We start from the raw sequence: 20,720 nt of genomic DNA, 5'->3' as shown, positions 1-20,720 counted from the left end.
CCTCCCCTCCCCTCCCCTCCCCTCCCCTCCCCTCCCCTCATGCAACCATTCACAATGTCACCTTTCCACCATAGTATCAAAAGTGTTTGGGGTAATGCATTACAAGTAATGGAGTATTGTAATCAGATTACTTTAAGTTACTTTTACAAAGTTACCAAGTTACTTTTTCAAGCAAGTAATGCAATTTACTTTTTCCCATTTATTGACGGACACCTCTCCCCCGTCCCCATGTTGAGAAAGATTGTGAGTAAGTGCAGAGGCGCTGTGTAAACATGATGTTATTGTTAGCATGTTATTGTAGTTCTAGACTAATGTGAGCATGCATTTACTCATCTCACTTGCACAAAAACAGATTTTATATTCCTCAAAATGAATAAAAACTGAAATGCAAACTCAGAATATTACACAAACCTGTAATTAAATATTTTAAATAACAAATAAATTAACAATTTTTTTTGTTGCTGAACTTCAATTATCCAATTCAACCATACTAATAAAAAAAGAATGGCATTACATTTTTGTTTCATTTTTTGTTTTATTGCTGAAGTAAGAGGCTGCATCAGAAATCGCATACTTCCCTAGTAGGCGAAAAACAGTATGCTACAAAACAAGTATGGAATTCATAAAAGAGTTGGCAAAAAGTACCCGGATGACCTACTACTTCTGGCGAGATCCTGAAGTGTGCATATGATCGACACTTTACTATCCCATGAGGTCACGGGAGAGGATTTGTGAATGGCAGTGAAGCGAGGTAACTGACGCTGGTAGGTCCAGATTACATTCAAACACATATGTATAAAGAACATACTTTTTAGCTGTTGTGAAGTAATTATTAATAAGTATGCGATGTCGGACACAGCCTTGAAGTTTCTTCTCCTGCGTCCTATTCTTCTGCGATTCAAAATGCAACACAGCTGAAAGTTTTATTTGAGATGCTCCCTGTACTGTACAGGCACGAGTTTGCATTTCCTTCAGCCTGAGCCTTTGTGCATTCCTGGTATCTTAGCTCCACTCCCTTATGCGAGGGACAGACACACCTACAGTATCTCACAAAAGTGAGTACACCCCTCAAATTTCAGCAAACATTTTAGTATATCTTCTCAAGGGACAATACTATAGAAATGAAAATTGGATAGATTTTAGAGTAGTCAATATGCTGCTTGTATAGTAGTATATATTTACTGTCCTCTGAAAATAACTCAACATACAGCCATTACTGTCAAAATAGCCGGCAACAAAAGCGAGTACACCGTAAGTGAACATGTCAAAACTAAGTCGAAAGTGTCAATATTTTGTGTGAGCACCATTGTTATCTAGCACTGCCTTAATCCTCCTAGGCATGGAGTTCACCAGAGCTGCACAGGTTGTTGCTGGGATCCTCTTCCACTCCTCCATAATGACATCATGGAGCTGCTGGATGTTAGACACATGGCGCTTCTCTACCTTCTGCTTGAGGATCACAGGTGCTCAATAGGGTTCAGGTTTGGAGAAATACTTGGCCACTCCACCACCTTCACCTTCAGCTTCCTCAGCAAGGCAGTTGTCATCTTGGCGGTGTGTTTGGGGTCGTTATCATGCCATTGGCCGTTTCTGAAGGCAGGACATCATGTTCTGCTTCAGAATATCACAGTACAATACTGGAATCCATGTTGAAGCGCAGCTCCCCAGTACCAGCAGCACTCAGCACTGATGCTACCACCACCATGCTTGACTGCTAGCTTCAGACAGGCGTCCTTCTGGGACGACGGCCATGCAAACCAACTTGTTGCAGTGTGCGGCGTATGGTCTGAGGACTGACAAGCTGACCTTCCGCTTCTGCAACCTCTAAAGCAATGCTGGCACGATCATGCGTCTGTTTTTTGAAGCCAGCTTCTGCACCTGACGCACAGCACAAGGACTCAACTTCTTTGATTGACCCTTGCGAGGCCTGTTCTAAGTGGAACTCATCTTCGAAAACCTCTGTATGACCCTGGCCTGTACTGTAACTCAGTTTCAGGGTGTTACCAATCTTCTTATAGCCTAGGTCAACTTTGTGGAGAGCAACAATTCTAATTCTCAAATCCTTAGAGAGTTCTTTGCCATGAGGTGCCATGTTGAACATCCGGTGGTCAGTATAAGAGAATTGTACTCAAAGCTCAAATTTAAACTGCTCTAATACAAGATACACACATTTGTATGGTCCTGTCAAGCAGACAAAAACATGAAAATGATGAATAGGACATGTGGCTTTGCATGGTTAAACGACGTACAGCTATTATCACTTAGGGTGTACTCACTTTTGTTGCCAGCTATTTTGACAATAATGGCTGTATGTTGAGTTATTTTCAGAGGACAGTAAATATATACTACTATACAAGCAGCACATTGACTACTCTAAAATATATCCAAGTTTAATTTCTATAGCCTATTGTCCCTTGAGGAGATATACTAAAATGTTTGCTGAAATGTGAGGGGTGTAGGCACTTTCGTGAGGTACTGTATGTTTCCTCGCTCATGACTCCTCAGGAAGCTTCCTCGCGGTGCAAAAGAACCGAGATGTCCTTAAAGATGGCTGAATTTAATCGGTTTCAGGGTCACGGGCTGGAGGACGGAGGAGCGAGGAAACATATATTTGAGTATTGAAAAGCACCCTTGGTGTGAAAGGGTCTTTACATTTGCCATAAACAGAACTTTTTTTGTTATTATAAAACAAAACAAGCCCAGCCCAGGTGAGAAAAAGTAATGCAATGCATTACTTTCCATAAAAAGTAACTTAGTAAGGCAAAGTTACTTTTTTAGGGAGTAGCTCAATATTGTAAAATATTACTTTTTATACTTCTACTCAAAAATAAGCTGGCACATTATTCAAGGGGTCAGTACATGTCCATGTTAGAAAGTGTTTTTAGAAGGGATTGTGCATAAGGTTAGCTTGCTTGTTTCAGCATGAACATATTAAGAAAGACATGCACTGTTCAAACGTGTTAATTTGCAGCATGTTTTTATTAAATCAGTGTAAAAATACAATCAAACTCATTTGGTTACAAAATCATGAATCAGCGGTAGTTACAAAATTATTAATTGGTTATCGCAAAAATAAATAGTCTTTGTATACTTGGTCCCTGGGTTGCGTCTGGGTCCGGGTGACTGACACACACACACACACACACACGTATATTCACACAAGTTATAGCCATTGAATGGCTTACAGTACAAATTGTGCATTGCTTGAGCAGAAAGTTACACAAAAATACAAAATCTCTCTGCTGCTCCTTGAAAAAACCCTGGATAAGTGGCAAAAACATTAAGAAACTGTTCAGTTTCTCTTAATATTGATGCAATTTTGTGGCATTAGAAGAAAGCAGCAAGAAGTCATAGAACGTGTCAATTGTATATAAATCACAACTGAATTTGTGTTTTTATTGCATACTGTTGTTTTTGGTATTTCATCCTTCAATAAATCATTTAGATCAGGGGTCCAATCTGCTCCTGGAGGGCCACGGTCCTGCAGAGTTTAGCTCCAACCCGCCTCAACACATATGCCAGGAAGTTTCTAGCAATTCACTTGAAAGCAAGTCTGCAACCTTAGCCGAAAAAAGTGCAGCGCCTGCTAATACTGCGGTAGGCAGGGAAGAACAAGAGGCCGTTGTTTTAATGGATGACAATGGAGGAGAGGCTTCACTACGCTGAATAAATGCTTTCGTGAGGAAATAGCTTATTTAATGAATCGACAGCACATCGGCTAATCTTCAATATATTTGCTGTTAAACAATGTTTACGATTTATCTATTTTTAGAATTTACACTGAAAAAAAATAATGCTTTTTTATAAGAGAGGTTACGGACAATTGCGCGATGGGTATGATTCAGCTCACTGCATTTCTCATTCATTTCTATGGTATCTGCAAACAGTGATTGACTGTTGCCTGGAATTCAATGACATCAAGGCTGTAATGTGATTGGTTATCAAGGCACATGTGATCCAAGTTAGCCGTTACGCTTTCTCCAATGGTAGAGCCACGGACCCTCGTATCTTCCAATAATCAAATCATCTCTGTTTCTAGTATACCTAGTAAGATCTTGATCAGCTGGTCCAGGTGTGTTTAATTGGGGTTGGAGCTAAACTCTGCAGGACAGTGGCCCTCCCGGAGCAGGATTGGACACCCCTTATTTAATTAGATTATATAGAGTGGTGCAGTTCCAAAACATGGAAGCGAGTTAGCATTTTAGCACTTCCGGTTCCATCGTTCCTAAGTCAACAGGTTTTTTGAATGGGGTTTTGGTTAAATGGCTGAAATAAGGTCTGTGGTGAACACGAGCTCAAGACACTTTCACTTTTTATTCTATAACATAAAATCTGTACTACCCTACTCGTGATTCTTTTAAGCTGTTATGTGTCTTGAAAAAGGAGGTTGCTAACAAGAGGCTAAATGGGACTACAGAGGCTGTCGAAGTGATTAAACATCATAATGGTGAAAAGGTAAACTCAGTCCGCTTTTACAGCCTCATTATGCTTATAATTGTGTTCTTATAAACTATTCTAACTCAAACGTTCTGGGAAAATGGTTTTTAGATAAAAACGGAAAGAGTTGTCGGAAGCGTAGTGATGGTGACGTTGAAGTCGAGCGACCGTGTTGTAGTTCGTTTATAGCCTCCTTTAGCTTTTAACTTCTGGAAACTGCATTTAGGCTTCAAAAATCATAAAAGTTATGTTCATCTGTGATAATTATCTTGATGGACAAAACCTGTGAGTATCAAACTTTTGTTGATCACAAAGCTTGTTTTTTGCGATAATCCAAAAGCCTATGGAAAAATGTTGTCGAGGGAACCAGTGTTATGCTAACTGTCGGTTGGCCTACAAACTAAGTGACATCATACCTGCACCACTCTATTTTGCAGTACAAATTCATGATCCATCAATCAATGGCAATTTGTTCTTTGACAGATAAAGATACAAACTGCAAAGGCCTTTGTACAGTAATGTAAGGTTAGACTAAGTGAGGAAATAAAAGGTCAAATTAACGTTTGTCTACGAGAAGGCAATACTAACAATAGGCTATATAAAAATATATACATTTCTATCTGAAAACATTCAGTAAAGGACAAACTTTCATTCTCAAGAGAACATTCCTTTACATTTAGTTCACCAAACTATTTTCATGCAGTTTTAAAGTCTTCTGTCCAATACACTCCATTCATTTTCACAGTAGTGCAACATAGCTTAAGATATCTAGATAAAAACATCCAGTTCATACTGTGTTAAACATTAACATCATAAACTCAGCATAGAGGTTTCAGGCCTTTTCCTGTATTAACTCTGGGTGTTGGTGAAGATGATTGTGTGTCCTTACAGCAATTCATAATAAAGGTGCACTAAGTAATTTTTTTCAACTTAAAGTTTTAAACCTAAATGTATTATTAGCTCTTTTGGCAAATATGTTTAAAATGATGTACCATGAGATAAAGACTCCAGTCTTGTCAGTGGCTGTTAATAAGGCAGGTTGCAGGATCACATGACCAGCTGAATAATACAATGGTAAAAAACAACAAACAAACTTGAAAACTTTTTCTTTTCCATCCACACCTCTAGGTGTCAGATTCAGTATAAAGTCCGAGACCATTGTCATATCAGTCAATAAAACAAAGAAAAAACACTTAGTGCACCTTTTAATTTTAAATGTATACACTGTTGTGTCAAAAAAGGTAACTAGTAGAAGTACTGAGAAAAAACATGCTTTGTGTTAACAGTTATATAATATAAATGTATGGCTGTGCTGCCTTATTATAGGTGAAGTTTAAATAAGATTTTAACAATGTTAATGTACAAAAAACATTACTATTATCATATTTAATTTCAGCCTCAATTGCTAGTGTGCACATCTGTTTTAAAAATCCCCATCTTATTTCTTATATAAACTACAGGCTAAAAGTTCGGAAGAATCACGTTTTTTTTTATGTTTTTGAAAGAACTCTCTTCTGCTCCAAGGCTGCTGTTATTTAACCAAAAATACACTTTTGTAACATTAATATTGACTTTATTGTCACTTTTGATCAATTTAATGCATCCTTGCTGAATAAAAGTTTTTTTTTATCTTACTAATAACCCCCCAAACTTAAGCAGCAAAAACTGGTTTCAACATTGATTATAATAAGAAGAGTTTCTTGAGCATCAAATCAGCATATTAGAATGATGAAGGATCATGTGACACTGAAGACGAGTGATGATGCTGAAAATTCAGCTTTGCATCATAAATTACATTTTAAAATATTCAAACAGTTATTTCAGTTATCACATAAATGCACCCTTTGTGAGCAGAAGAGACTTCTTTCAAAAACATAATCTTAATTATTCCAAACTTTTGACAGGTAGTATAACACCATGTATAGTTATAAAATGAAACCCTGGATCACTCAGAATTTATCCCAAAGTAAACTTAAATCTCTATTTGTGCTGTTAAGACACTAAATACTTCCCCCAAAAACAAAACCTTACAAATCCACATGCAAAAACAAGATTCTCCTTTGTGTGAATGTCTATAACAAAGTGCATTGAAGTGTAGTCAGACACCTTAGGAAGCACAGGTTAAGTCACCTTAATAGAGGGCTTCCTGTGCACACAGAGAAGAGTGACGTATGGCACCCCGATAAAAGCCCATTTCTCGCTGGGCCAGAATTTGACAACGGGCCCCTGCTCTGGAGCCTCAGACGCCGCGTCAAAATAAGCAAAACAAACACATCCCAGGTAGGACGCCAAGCAGATGAGGATATGCCTATAAACAGATGCATAAAGGGGAGAAATCTACAGCAAATTATATATTATAACAACAATCAAATAATATTAATTTACTGATTTTTTTTATTTCAATGGATATCAGCCCACAAATCTGTACTGTTATATGAGAAATAACATTTTCAGTTTACAAACATTTCAGAATCTTCACTTTTGAGTGAACTACGCTGGGAAAAAAAGTGGTTTAGAATTTACTTTTGAATTTACAGTTTTCACTCAGTAATAATTACAAAGAAAATGCAAGTAAAGCATTGAATTAAATGTGAAAATTTTAAGTAGAAAGACTGAAATGTATTTTTGTGTAAAATGTATTCTTACAATCTTTTATTTAAAACTTCAAAAAAAAATTTTTTTTACAGTGTATCCGTTTAAATGTAGGTGGGAAATGTTAAGAAAAGTACAAAAATAGAAACTTTGGGAAAAACAAAGTTATTCTGTATTACATTTATTAAAGTACATCAGTGTTATTTTAATATCATTTAGAAACGATTTTATTTTATATTAATTATCATTTAATATATATACAATTATATAATTTGATAATTTTTTTAAATATTTTCATTTTTGTATGTTCTGTTTTCATTTTCATTTTGGTTGATGTTTTGGTCATTCTGTTTTGACATTCTTAATATTTTTTGGTTTAAAAAATATGTCTATATCATTTTTTATTTCAATGTGTTGTTTTAGTGCATCAAGTTCAACTAAATGAATAAGGTCGCCTTGGCAACTAGTTGAAATAAAATAAGTTTTTAATATTTTTTTTTTATTTCAGTTACAATAACGAAAATGTTTTTCATGGTTTTAGTTCTAATTTTAGTAATATAATAATCCTAAACTGCATTCATGTTCAGCTGGATTGTTATTTACAAACTTTTTTTTGAGCTGAACCCCATTTGACATACACTAAATATAAACTTTACTAAAAAGATTTAAAATTTTGAATTGGAATTTTAAGTTAATACTTTAATAATTCAACGACACATTCACAGTTCTCAAATCTTCTTTAATGGTCATGACATGCATTTTTTAAAGTCATTTATTCATTTTAATTTTTCACTTTTGTGATTTCATAACCCCCCTCACTTCACTCACGAACACCAGTTTGGGAAACCCTGCTCTACAGGAAAAGTACATAGAGTAAAGCAATGTTGCAATGTGTTGACATTTGACAATGCTCACGGTGGCTTACTTGTATGTGCAGCACACTGAGCATGCACACTAGGTGCTATATATATATATGATGTGACAAGTGCACTTACCAGGCACAGTGAAGATATGGGAAGTTGACAGATGACCACATCTCACAGAAAATGCGATCACTGATCCAGCACACGAGTGCGAGAGTCCACCACAGACCCGAGAGCAGACCCAGCTTGAACACACGCAGGTTGTCGCACCTACAGACATTATAAACACAAGCAGGATGTGTTTGATTGACAGGTGCTACTGTTCATACTTAAACTTCCTTCAACAACAGGGTTATTATAGTATGAGCAATACATGTTACAGCATCTATTCATCTTTCTTAACGTTAGTTAATAAAAATACAGCTATTCATTGTTAGTTCATGTTAGCTCAGGTCCATTAAATAATATTAACAGATACAACTTTTGATTTTAATAATGTATTAGTAAATGTTTAAAGTAACTAAGATTGATACATGCTTTAGAAGTAGTTTTCATTAGTTAACTAACTAATGTAGTAGTTAATTAATGTTAACAAATGGATTCTTATTGTAAAGTCTTATTACTAAAACCATTTTTTAACTTGAAATAAAATAAAAGTTAACTGAAATAAAATAAATTTTATCAACTCTTCTGATTATTCTTTTCACTCCTCTATCAGAAATCTTGCGAGGAGCACTGGTCGAGGCAAATTTATGGTGAAATTATTGTCTTTCCACTTCCGTATTATGGCCCCAAAAGTGCTCACTGGACCACTCAGAAGCTTAGAATGGCACCTATAACCAATGCCATCATTATGTTTTGCAACAATTAGGTTGCGAAGGTCTTGAGACAGCTCTTTGTGCTTTTACCCATCATGAGATGTGTCTTGTGTGACACCTTGGCAATGAGACCTTTTTGTAGGCCATCATTTGGGACTGAACCAGCTGTTATTAATTTCCACTGACAGGGGGCTGGATTGCTTTTTAAGTTTTCAGCAGTTGTCTTGGCTTTCCATGCCTTTTTGCGCCTCCTTTTCTTCATGTGTTCAATACTTTTTCCCTGTGTCATTTCACATTATTACACATAACTTCATTTCTGAACTTATTTTTGTTTGTTTCTTTGTATGTATGGCTTACTTGGGTTGTTACCAACATCTGGTGAAAATTTCATGTCAATAGCACCTTTGGAAATATTTTTACTGAGAAAAATGATGACGTGTTCAATAATTATTTCCCCCGCTGTATTTTCAAGGAAGTTCTGTGTTTATTAATAGGTGTAGCTACATTAACATCTTCAGCTAGGCAGCTTGAGATCCTTTCCATCTAAACTGGTTATGTTTAGCCTTGAGGTGAATGTTGGATATGAGCAGCATGATAATCTCTCTCTCTTTTTTTAGTTATGAGAAAGAACCACAATCATCCGCACAGTCACGCAGGCCAAAGCACAACCAAAACAATGTACTTTCACAAAATGCATGCAGGCTAAAAAGTTACATAGAGTACCTTTAAACTAAAATGTTCCATGGCAACTTACTGCAATAAAAATAAAGCTAAACAGAAATATTTAAAATTTACTAGCAGATTACAAAATTACTTAAATTTAAATTAAAATAAACTTCAAAATATTAATAAATAAATAATGTTTTTTGAGTGATGAAAACTATGCTGAAGGCACTGTGTTGAGAATGAAAATAGAGTGCTAGCAGGGGTGGTGTGCAAGCAGAGAGAGAGAGAGAGAGAGAGAGAGAGAGAGAGAGAGAGAGAGAGAGAGAGAGAGAGAGAGAGAGAGAGAGAGAGAGAGAGAGAGAGAGAGAGAGAGAGAGAGAGAGAGAGAGAGAGAGAGAGAGAGACAGACAGACAGGAAGTGCAAACTGTAACTCAGACAAACTGAAAAACAAAGCCTTGAAGTACACTTCAGCATACTTTTAAAAAGAGTACTTATTACGGAAATCATATACTTAAGTGTGAACTGAATAGAGTGATTTTGGACACTTTGACTGCAATGTAGTTTAAATTTATATTAAATGCAATTAGCTGAACTTTAGAGTGCTTTTAGACACATTTAAGTAGGACTTAGGCATATCTTTATATGTAATTTCATAATTACTTCTATTGTCTTTGAAATATTGTTAAAGTGTACTGCAGAATGTACTGACAAGCATCTAAAAACAAATATACTTTAAAGCCATTTCTATTGAAACTTGAATGCCATGTATTTAAATATTTGTAATCACACACTTGTAACAATGAAGTTGCAATTTAGTACCTTTAAAGGTTGCAATTTATTTTAAGGTGATGTAGTAACATTGTACTTACTCATAAATACTGAGTAATATTAATTAATTACATGTACTTACTATAGAGTTATGGTTAGGGTTTGGTTTAGGGTGTTATTTTTTAATTCTGTATAATTTATACTATAGTAAGTACATGTAGTTACAAATTACTACATCACCTTAAAATAAAGTGTTGCAATATATTAAGTTTAAATGTAATATCGAATAACACACTACAGTTAAAATTATAATCAAGTATTCCATGTCAGACCATTACTGCATGAAAAACGCCCTGTTGTTGTACTTCCTGTATTTGTTTTACAACATTTTCTGGATATTAATAACACAATCTTGACCTTAGACAGCATCCTTTGCATCCTTTTAATTTATGACTGTCCATTAAGCAGGAGGACACATGACGACTAGGGCCAAAACAAACAGCAATAGATTCAATGGAACTGAGGCACAAAGTCCAAGATCTTTAGGAGACAGGAACGGTAGAAATTAAACATACCCTAATGTACAGTATACATATACTGTACACACACACATATATATATATATACTGTACATATATATTTGAGAAACATTTAACAAAATTCAGTTTTAATTCTTGTGAATAGAGGAAAGTTGTCATGCGTTAGTTCCTAATGTATAAGCACACGGTGATCTGTTGTACATAGCCTAACTAAAACTACAAACTCATACATGATTTGCTGTAAGATAAAGCTACATCTAACTGGTCTGAACGCAGAGAGACACGCTATCAGGAAAACCACAGCAGTGCATCTCATATTCAGGAAGCCGCTGATAAGCTTGTTTCTTCATCTACAGAGCAAAGGCAAATGAACTCTATGCATATCTAGACAGGGTTTCCTGAGGCCAGAGGATTTCAAGCATGTGTGCTAAAGAACAAATTTCACATCGCCTCTCTTTAAGAACAAAAAGTATCAGTGTGGTGTTGTGTTTTAGGATGACCACACTGTCTGTTTAGTTGAACTTTTGTTCAAAGGTCAATAGACAGTTTGAAACTTAACTTAAAGAGATCATTCACCCAAAAATGAAAATGCTGTCATCATTTACTCACCCTCATGTTGTTCCAAACCACAACATGAGTTCTGGGGCACCATTGACTTACAATCTTTTTTTTTTCTACTATGGTAGTCAATGGTGCCCCAAAGCAGCCTGGGTACAAACTGTCTTCAAAATATCTTCTTTTGTGTTTAGCAGAACAAAGAAATGTAAACAGGTTTGGAACATACTGAGGGTGAGTAAATGATGACAGAATTTTCATTTTGGGGTGAACTATCCCTTTAATATACTACATTTTGGATGTTCTGAAGAAAATGTGAGTGGCCCACCATCAAGATGGGTCCCTCGTTTAATGTAGTTTTTTTTACTGTTTTATGGTCTTCCAGGTGCAAATCATAAGTTAGGCCTCTTTAACCCATTGTGAAAAAAAGTGTGCTTAACTCTATTGAATGTGCACTTGTAGTGTAATTTAAATCTTAAAATTATATTTAAAATAAACTGTACTTGCAGATACTATATAATTAATTAAAATAAGAGGCCACCTAAGTTTACTTAATGAGAGTACACTTTATTAACTATGTCTCTTAACACACTTAAGTACACTTTTAAAAAGAGCATTTCTTAATAAAGTCAAATGAAAAGTTTTACTTTAAATGTGCAATAGGTGATTCTCTACACAGAACCATTTTTGTTATGCTGGTTGAACGTCTTCTCATATCCTGATAGAAATCGCTATGTTAAGCAGTCTAAATGTATTTTTATAGATTTTTATTATCTGTGGAAGGCGTAGGACCATAAAATGTTCGTTTAATCATTGCTTCCAGTCCAAATGAAATGATAGCATTTGTGTTTCCTATCAGTCAACGTGTGTTTGCATACTACTGCGCAGCCTGTTCACGAAGACATCATACGTCATCAACGACAGAGCGAGAATGGCAGGCAAACAGCAACAACCTAACAACCTTTCCTTCTGAACCAACAACAAGTGGCAAGTATAGTTCTATGTACCGCTAACATAGCCCTATATGCAGATAATTCAGTGAGATTCGACACGGTCACCGTTATATCCTGAAATCGCATCTGAATAAGGCTGAAATACAATGCATTCCTTTTTACTTTATGTCAACAGGTCAACTTCTGAACTGGAGCCATATAAATGTATATAAATATATAATACAAGTGTAAATGTAAACTAATACATTTTCATTTAATACCAACTAAATTTCAATTAGGTGTCCGAAAACATTACATTCAGTTTGCACTTAAAGGCAGGTTTTTTCTAAAAAACTTTTTCCCAAATTTGTTTAAACTGTCTTTATATACTAATACATAATTAAAATGTAATTACTCTGAAAAAGAGAGTATAAAAATCGAGTGTCTCTAGTCCTCTCATGGCTGCAATAAACACAGCTAGTACTTTTTCCATTCACTCCCACCCCCTCCCTTCTGGGCTCCTTCCAAAGCATAGACAGTATAAGAAATGGACAGAGTCATCTCATTGGAACTCAATTGAGGCAAGTGAAGCCCATTTTCAGCGATTTTTTAGGACTTCCGTTCCTGACGCGCAGACTCAAACTGAGCTTGACGACGTAGATGTGACGTGAGCAACCCGTCTGTCTTCTAGTAGCTGTGGCATGAGAAATCTGAATCATTCCCTTCCGAATCTTGCAGAGACGGAGAGTGTGAGTAGGAGCTGTCCATGATCTAGGAGCAGGAGAAACTTTTGCTAGGTATTCTGATTAATTATTTTGTCATTTTGCCTCCACGTCTCCCCGATTGCCCGCGAGCTTCTCCTCCTGTCCATACGGTAATCTCTCTACTGTGCGACAGAGAGTCGCGTGGTTATGACGCAATCGTTAGCCTACTTTTACAAAAACTGCTTCTACAGGGCCATAATGTAAGCTACAAGGTAATGGAGCATTTTATACATTGTCGTGTTTCTTTAGAAATAAATAATGGACAAATGGAGTCTTCAAACGCCTCAGATGTAAAGTTATTCGCTGTCAAAGTGACGCCAAAATGAATGGGAGTCAATGGGATGCTAACAGCAGGTGAAGTTCTGCTACAAGATGGTGGCACGCGGCCGGCTTCAACTTCCGGTCGACTTCCTTCCCGCTTGTTCCAAAGCCACGCCCCCAAAACACATGAACGCGCGATGCCGACCGCTCAGCTGGAGGACGCGTTTGCCAGCGCCGAGCGGAGAGGAGCGCAGTGCAGAGTCCTGCAACGGGTCGGGTACCCACGGGTAGATTGTGACATTCCTAAAATTCACGGGTGGGGACGCGGGCGGATAATGAACTCCTTGCGGGCGGGTAGCGGATGAAAAAATGTGCAATATTTTGTATGTCTAAATTACCAGCATTACACATACGCAAATATGTGTTTTAGTCAGGCCATCCTTAAAAATATTCTTGTTTGCCGCAACCCGACCGACCCTGTCAATTTAGGACCGACCCAATTACATTTTTTTCTCCCCTTTTAGTCCGACCAAGTTGCGACATTAAATTTCTCTGTACTGTAGGCTAATAGGCCTATATGTGTTGTAGCCCAGTCATTAAAAAACGATTTAGTTTCATATTCATGTTTAAATAAAATAATATACTTTTTTTTTAAATTTCATGTTGATTATAGGAAAAGTGAAAAGCATGAATAAGATAAGATTATCCCGAATATCGTGAGACAAATGGAGTGGGCAGACATGATTTTGACCACTTCATTAAGTTTGTTAAGCCTTTCTTTAAAGTGAATTTCGTTTTGTATTAATTGTATCTTCATTTTAATCAATGTTTCATCTACCAAATTCATGGATTTAATAAATAAGTAAATATAGCAGGCAGGCAATATAATCAGGACACAGCCGGAGGCGCCCGCGCGTGAACTGATCGTCTCTTAAATGAACCGAAACTCATCGTATAAGCTACTTGCCTCACAGACCTGAGAAATAGAAAGCATGAAATGTGTACTTTTAAACGAAACAATTCAAAACGAAAGAAAACAGACTGTTCTCTGCTTATAATCCGTATGAAATGTGCATTTATCTCTGGCGCGTTCACTACTGTGAAGATCGCAAGTCAGCATCGTCATCTTTGACACAGAAAACACTTGCTTATTAATAAACAATTGAAATGTCTCATTGATATATTTGACAGGCCTATTAATAATCATTACTTTTCCCAGTTCTTTGTGACAGCTTTTTAGGTGCGTTATTGGCAGCGCACCCACATGTTGTTACATGAACGCATTACCTGTGTGGTTTATCGCGGGCACGGGTCGGGTAACGGGCCAAATATTAACGGGTCTGGGCGGGTGCGGATTTAATTTTGATATCATCACGGGTGACGGGTCGGATCTGGTGCTGAACTTTGCGGGTACGGGCGGGTCTCCAAAAATGGACCCGTGCAGGACTCTGGCGCAGTGCATGTAGTGACATCATGTCAGAATCACATGTAATAAAATACCTAACTTTATCATTATGAATATAAACAACTAACATTGCTGTTAGTACTCACTATCAAGCTAGCATATCGATACTGGTAAAGTTTAAAATATATTGAGTTCGAGTCGGTAACGAGCTAGTAACATAAGGCAAAGCTAAAAACAGGTTCCATTGATACACGTTTTCCCATTACCATCAGTTACACTGTGATGAAGGTGAATTTCGTGTAAGATTCATAACATTTACGGTGTTTTGCATGTAAGAGCTTCCACGATGAAAGCACTGGTGGCTGATATTGACTCTCGTCTGACTTCTTGCTTTATCCAAATACTTTTTGGTCATAGCCTTTTCGAATACTGGCTTCCTTGTTTGCCTTCGCTGACTGTATATGCAGGTACTGGGAATTTTGACTTCTCTTTCTCTGCCATAATTGTGATTCTTCCTAGCTTCCGTGCCTCTTCCCCTCCTCGAGTCAAACGGGTGCGCGCATATGGGCAGCTCCTGTAGCAGCAGGGGTGGTAGCCATGGTAGCGAGGGAGAGTGACAGTCGCCCAGCCAATCATTTCATTCGTTCCGAATGGAAATAAGTAGCTATGTTTATTGCAGCCCTGAGAGGACTACAGACACTCGATTTTTATACTCTCCTTTTCAGAGTACTTGCATTTTAATTATGTATTGTAAAGACAGTTTAAACAAATTTGGGGGAAAGTTTTTTAGAAAAAACCTGCCTACCCTGCCTTTAAGTATTTTCTTTTAAAATATATTATTTTCATAAGTACTATTTTTAAAAGTATGCTAAAATGTACTTTTCAGAAGGAGCAGCACACAAAACATGAGGGACGAGTTAAGCGACCCATAGGGTTATGGATTTGAACAAACCTCTAACTTTAGTAATGAGCAATACTAATAGGGAAAAACAACAAATTTTAAGCTGGAAACCATGTGCTTTCCTATACATTATATTCAGTTCATATTACAAATACAAGACTGCCTTTAAAATATGCTTTACGTATAGGGACTTTGGAATATAAATAAAGACATATAAAGGCTATTTAAAGGGAGCTGTCACTGTGATTTGAAATGAACATGCACAGCAATAAATATGTAATGCGATAATATGGAAAGCACTAGAGGACTGATGCTGAGTTTCAACAAGCGCACTGACCTCTTTAGCTCAGTGATGAGAAGAGCAGTGCACGGGATTCCCAGCGCCATGAGAGAGATGGAGTTTATCGCTGGCTTGATGAAGGCCAGACAGGTGGTGATCCCTGAGAGAATGCCGATGACCATCTTAAACCTCGATCTAGTGACAAACAGGGAAAGACAAAAGGAATAAAACAAGGAGAAAAGCAGTACAGAATCACTATCTACAAGTACATTTAGATCAAGATGTGTGTGCTTGTGGATATGAGAGCACACCTGTCTTTACGGAATATCCTGGGAAGATATCTCTTGGGAAACCACATGCCGATGGCACACATGAGCACCCACAGAATGGCCAGTTCATCCAGCATCTGCCCCAGGAAGCTCAGCGTAGCATGGAAATAAGTGGAGCCAATACCTAAAGAACAGCCGTATGATTGTACATTAAAAACGAACAAACAAATGTTTTGAATTTAATTTTAAATAATGTAAAATTTTGGAGTAAAGCGCTCGGTTTCATTGACTTCTCTTGAAAAGAACTACACTTTAGCATATTATTAATAGGAGTACTGATACGTTTATATATATAATATAATATAATATAATGTTTTCGGGCAGTTAATTGCATGTTACTATAGCTTACATTTATATTAAATGCAATTAGCTGAACTTAAGAATGCTTTTTTTAACCACTCTAAGTAGATCTTTATATTATTTTCAGAATTACTTCTATTGTCTTTGAAATATGGTTAAAATGTACTTCTGACTATCTTGACAAGCATTTACGGCAAATTAAAATATACTTTAATGTCAAATCTATTAAAACTTGTGTCATGTATTTGTATTTGTAATGATGAAGTTGCAATTTAGTGCATTTAAAATATATTAACTTTAAATGTAATCTCAAATAACACAATATAGTTATAAATACTGTATTATTACATTTTTAAATACTCTCTCCATGTGCTTTAGTATGTGCTTTAGTATGTTAGTCAACACATAAAAATAAGTGACCTTCTTTTTTCCAGCTTATTAATGTGAAGCGGTTTTAAAACAATCTGTATTGTATAGCGCTCTATAAATCAATGTGACTTGATTTTGATTATATTCTTAGAAGATGTTCGTATTTCAAACACTATTTATCCAAAAGCACACAATAATTTGCCAATTAAATCCCAGTTAAAAGTCTTCAAAGTGTTCTTAAAACATGCCTCCATCGCCGCGAACAGCGCTGAATCCCCTAAGGGTCTGTCCTGAATGAATTCAGCTATGTCTGTGTCTAATCCTTTGACTAAACTCACTGTATTATATGACGGCAAGGAGGACTTTGATTCAAAATCCCACCCGGATTAATTAAGTCAGCAGCTTCTTTTAGAGCGGAAAAACTCAAGACATTTGTACAGAGCAGTGTTTGTGCTGAGCTGGCTACTTTCCCATGCTGCTCCACAGACAGAACTGCCAGCGAGCTTTAAATACACCAGCAGTTTGTTGGGAACAAGTCACACTCCTGCAAAAATCCCGGACCAATTTCCCAAGTGATTGTCTTAACCTTTGTGGTTACAGGACAGAATATAAAGCTGCCCCAAATAGTAAGTAAAAAGAAAGAAGCTTGATAAAACTGCAGCTCTGGTTGTCAGTAAGCAGTCAGAGTGACACTAGTGTGAGAAGGGAAGCTTTTGTAAACCTAAAACTGACAGGGATATAGAGCTTCATTGTTTAAAATATGTTACGCTTCACAAATGCAGACTTGTGAAGCGCCCGGGTCATGTGAATATTAACACATCTTGCAGAAGACCAAGTGAAATGTGGTCTGTGAGGCCTTCTGTAAAATGAACAAAAAGCTCAAATGAAGGGATCGACTCATACTGTCCTTAACCCAGGATTAATGTCCTTTGTAACTCCGGGTTAAGGTCATTTTTAACCCTGGGTAATGAACCCCTGGTTTCACAGACAAGGCTTAAGCTAGTCCCAGACTAAAATACATGTTTGAGCTGTTTTAACTGAAACCAGATCTTAAAATGTCAGTGTCATTGTTTTGTTCTCAAGATGCACACCAGTAATGTTTTTCTAGGGCATGTTTATAAAAGCAACTTAAATGTCTTAATTTAACTAAGGCCTAATCTTGGCTTAATCTAAGCCCTGTCTGTGAAACCAGGCACAAATGTGTCACACTTATTCAGAGCAGAGCAAGTTTCCTCCGAGGAGGCAAGGGAGGCAGTGCCTCTTCAAAAGATGATTGGATATGATTGGTTGTGATTGGATATGATTGGTTCATGCAGTAAATCCCACCTTTGGTTTTCATGCATGTTCCACCTTTGTGAATCAGTCTGAATGAACAAATTGATTGCGTTATTGAGGAAGACTAATTAAAAAGTAAGTAATCAGCTCACCCACTTGGATATCACGTCAAAATCAGACTTTATGACACGTCAAAATCAGACTTGAAATGGCTTGAAAACATGATGACTGTGGGGGGTTTAAGTGAGCAATAAGCTTGGTGAAATTAAAGGATTGGTTCACTTCGGAATTAAAATTTCTAAATTGCAGTTTCAATGCAGCTTCAAAGGGCTCTACACAATCCTAGCCGAGGAATAAGGGTCTTATCTAGCAAAACAATCGGTCATTTTCTAAAAAGATAATTAAATAAATATATACTTATTAACCACTGTGACCAGTGTTTACTGAGCTTGATGACTGAGATGAAAATAAGTTGACTATTGAACAGCTGAACATAAGTTCACAAATAAAAATATAGTGTTTAAATGGTTACTGAATTCATTCAGTGAAGACTATGCAGTGTTTTATTTGTTAAATGTGATTATTTAATTTCTGTATAGTAGCTTATTATTTTTGTAGGGTAATTTTCTTCCTTTTTATTGCATTACTGGACGTTTCAACTCAACTCACTGTTGAGTTGAGTTGAAACTGCTCTGAAAAAACAGATTAAGGGGTCGGGGGTCACAAAGTTTTGCTGAGGGCCGCCAGAAGTCTAGAACCGGCACTGAACTGGGACATAAATTTACATTTGATTTTCTTTAAAAAAAAAACATTACAACTTTTTTTTTTAAACTGCTCGGACATTTCAGAACACCACTGCATGCCACGGATATATAACTGTGCTGTAATACTGAATATTTTACTGAGATAACGTATTTCCTCAGTAGCCCTTCCTGAACTGCTCAGCTATTTCCTGAATACTAGCAATATTCCAGAAAAGGAGAAAGAACGAGTTCACTAACTGCCACCTCCTATATGCTGAAAAACCTGAGCTCGCGCATACTTGTGTAAGAAGTTACTTTAGGTCACGGTCACTCTTAACAGCTGGAAATAATGATGATTGATGAAATTTACCAACAACTACCAGCAGAGTCCATATGAGATAGATGCCACTGTTGAAATGTGTGGCGTACTGACGAAACAGACACATAAGGATTGGAGGCAAGACGAAAAACAGCACGTTGCTTATCTGAAAAGAGACAGAAACATGTTTGAACATCGTATTTGATGTAAGTTTATCAGAGCACAGGCAAAGCAGTCCTAAAGTTTATAGACTTCGAACTGCCAGCCGCTCATATGTTAATGACACAATATGGCACATGAAACCAAACAAAGAGAGTGCAGACCGACGTACCGTGTTATAAAATTCCGCTATTCCAGGATATATGAGATAATTCCCTTCACACCAATCCACCTCCGAGCTGCCAGCCTGGAGCTGATCCCACAGATGCGCGTCCATCTCTGCGCGTGCACTAGATGCGATCGTGACACTGGCTGAATGTCTTTACACAAAGCGCCGTCGACAGCTGTAACGTACGCATGCGGCGACAGTTTGTTTTAATCAGTGACTCGTGTGTTGTCTTCTTATCTGAGCATGTCATCCTGCCAGATCCAGTCCGAGTCTAATCCAGCTCGCCTGTGTGCGCGCGTGCCGCTTTCTGTCCTTCACTGACTGTACAAGCACTAGCAATAACAACAGAGCAACATGTGATTCGCGCATGCGCAGAGCGGTCTGCTCTGCACTCAAGTAGCCTACTCTAGTTTGGTTAATAATACTTACAATATTTCTCAGTCACATTTCACCAGCTGCTCAAGTAATTGTGTGGTCTACTATGGAATGCCAAAGCTGACGAAATAATAATTAAATAAACGCATAAATAAATAAGAAAATGTGTATTTATACTTTTATCTCCTTATTTATGAATAATTTTATTTTTTCACATTTATTTATTTTTTCATTTATTTACGCAATACATTTATTTATTTCCATTTTTATTTATTTAATTTTGTTTTTGACTCTCAAAGTGACGGTAGCCATTGACTTGCATTATATGAATCATCAAAGACTACGGTTTCAGCTAAAAATCTTTATTGTTCTACAAAAGACACAGGTCTACATTATTAATTGAGTGTTCATCAGAAGGGTCCAACACCCTATGACTTTTGTCGCACTTGAAGCACGAATACACAAAAAGTTTTGTGGTTGAAATTTAAAAAAAGTAATTAAATCCTTTCCTCGCGGGTCAATTTGACCCCCATAGGAATTAATGGAATGCGAGGAACGCTTCAGTACACATAGAAAAACCTAAAAATGCTCAAAATTCAGACTAAACTTTACCAAAAAAAAAATATTTTATAATGTCTATATGTGTATATGAATGCATATTGCATACTGAAGAAAAACTGACTTTATGACCCAGCGGAACAGCTCATTTGCTCCAAATAGAGCTATAAGGCCATCTAGTGGCAAGAGTCATAAAATATAATGTTATATTATTTTTTTCGGCAAAGACATCCAATGTAAGATATTTTGAGCTGAATTAAAAGGGTTAGGCATGCAATTGTGAGTTATTTATTTTAAGTTGAAACAATGTGAGGAATGTGCTTAAATTACTATTTATTTATT

At 36.8% G+C, this 20,720-nt stretch overlaps 1 protein-coding gene and 1 long non-coding RNA gene across 2 annotated transcripts; one reads left to right on the top strand and one right to left on the bottom strand.

Annotated features, from left to right (window-relative positions):
* Positions 1–21: 21 nt before the first annotated feature.
* LOC309492741 lies at positions 22–5,530 on the top strand. The gene is made up of 2 exons (XR_014203683.1): positions 22–2,070; positions 2,135–5,530. It is a non-coding gene; the product is annotated as an uncharacterized lncRNA (long non-coding RNA).
* Positions 2,961–19,787, bottom strand: acer2 (alkaline ceramidase 2). Its single transcript, XM_082161734.1, has 6 exons — positions 19,449–19,787; positions 19,169–19,283; positions 16,094–16,235; positions 15,840–15,977; positions 8,025–8,162; positions 2,961–6,745 (listed from the first exon to the last, which is right to left on the bottom strand). Exons 1-6 carry the CDS (start codon positions 19,551–19,553, stop codon positions 6,559–6,561), a joined length of 825 nt encoding a protein of 274 aa, XP_082017860.1. The 5' UTR covers positions 19,554–19,787; the 3' UTR covers positions 2,961–6,558.
* Positions 19,788–20,720: the final 933 nt, after the last annotated feature.

The sequence above is a fragment of the Leuciscus leuciscus genome (assembly GCF_965113295.1).
Source record: "Leuciscus leuciscus genome assembly, chromosome: 2".
Lineage (NCBI taxonomy): Eukaryota > Metazoa > Chordata > Actinopteri > Cypriniformes > Leuciscidae > Leuciscus > Leuciscus leuciscus.
This window is presented reverse-complemented; position numbering and strand designations above follow the sequence as displayed.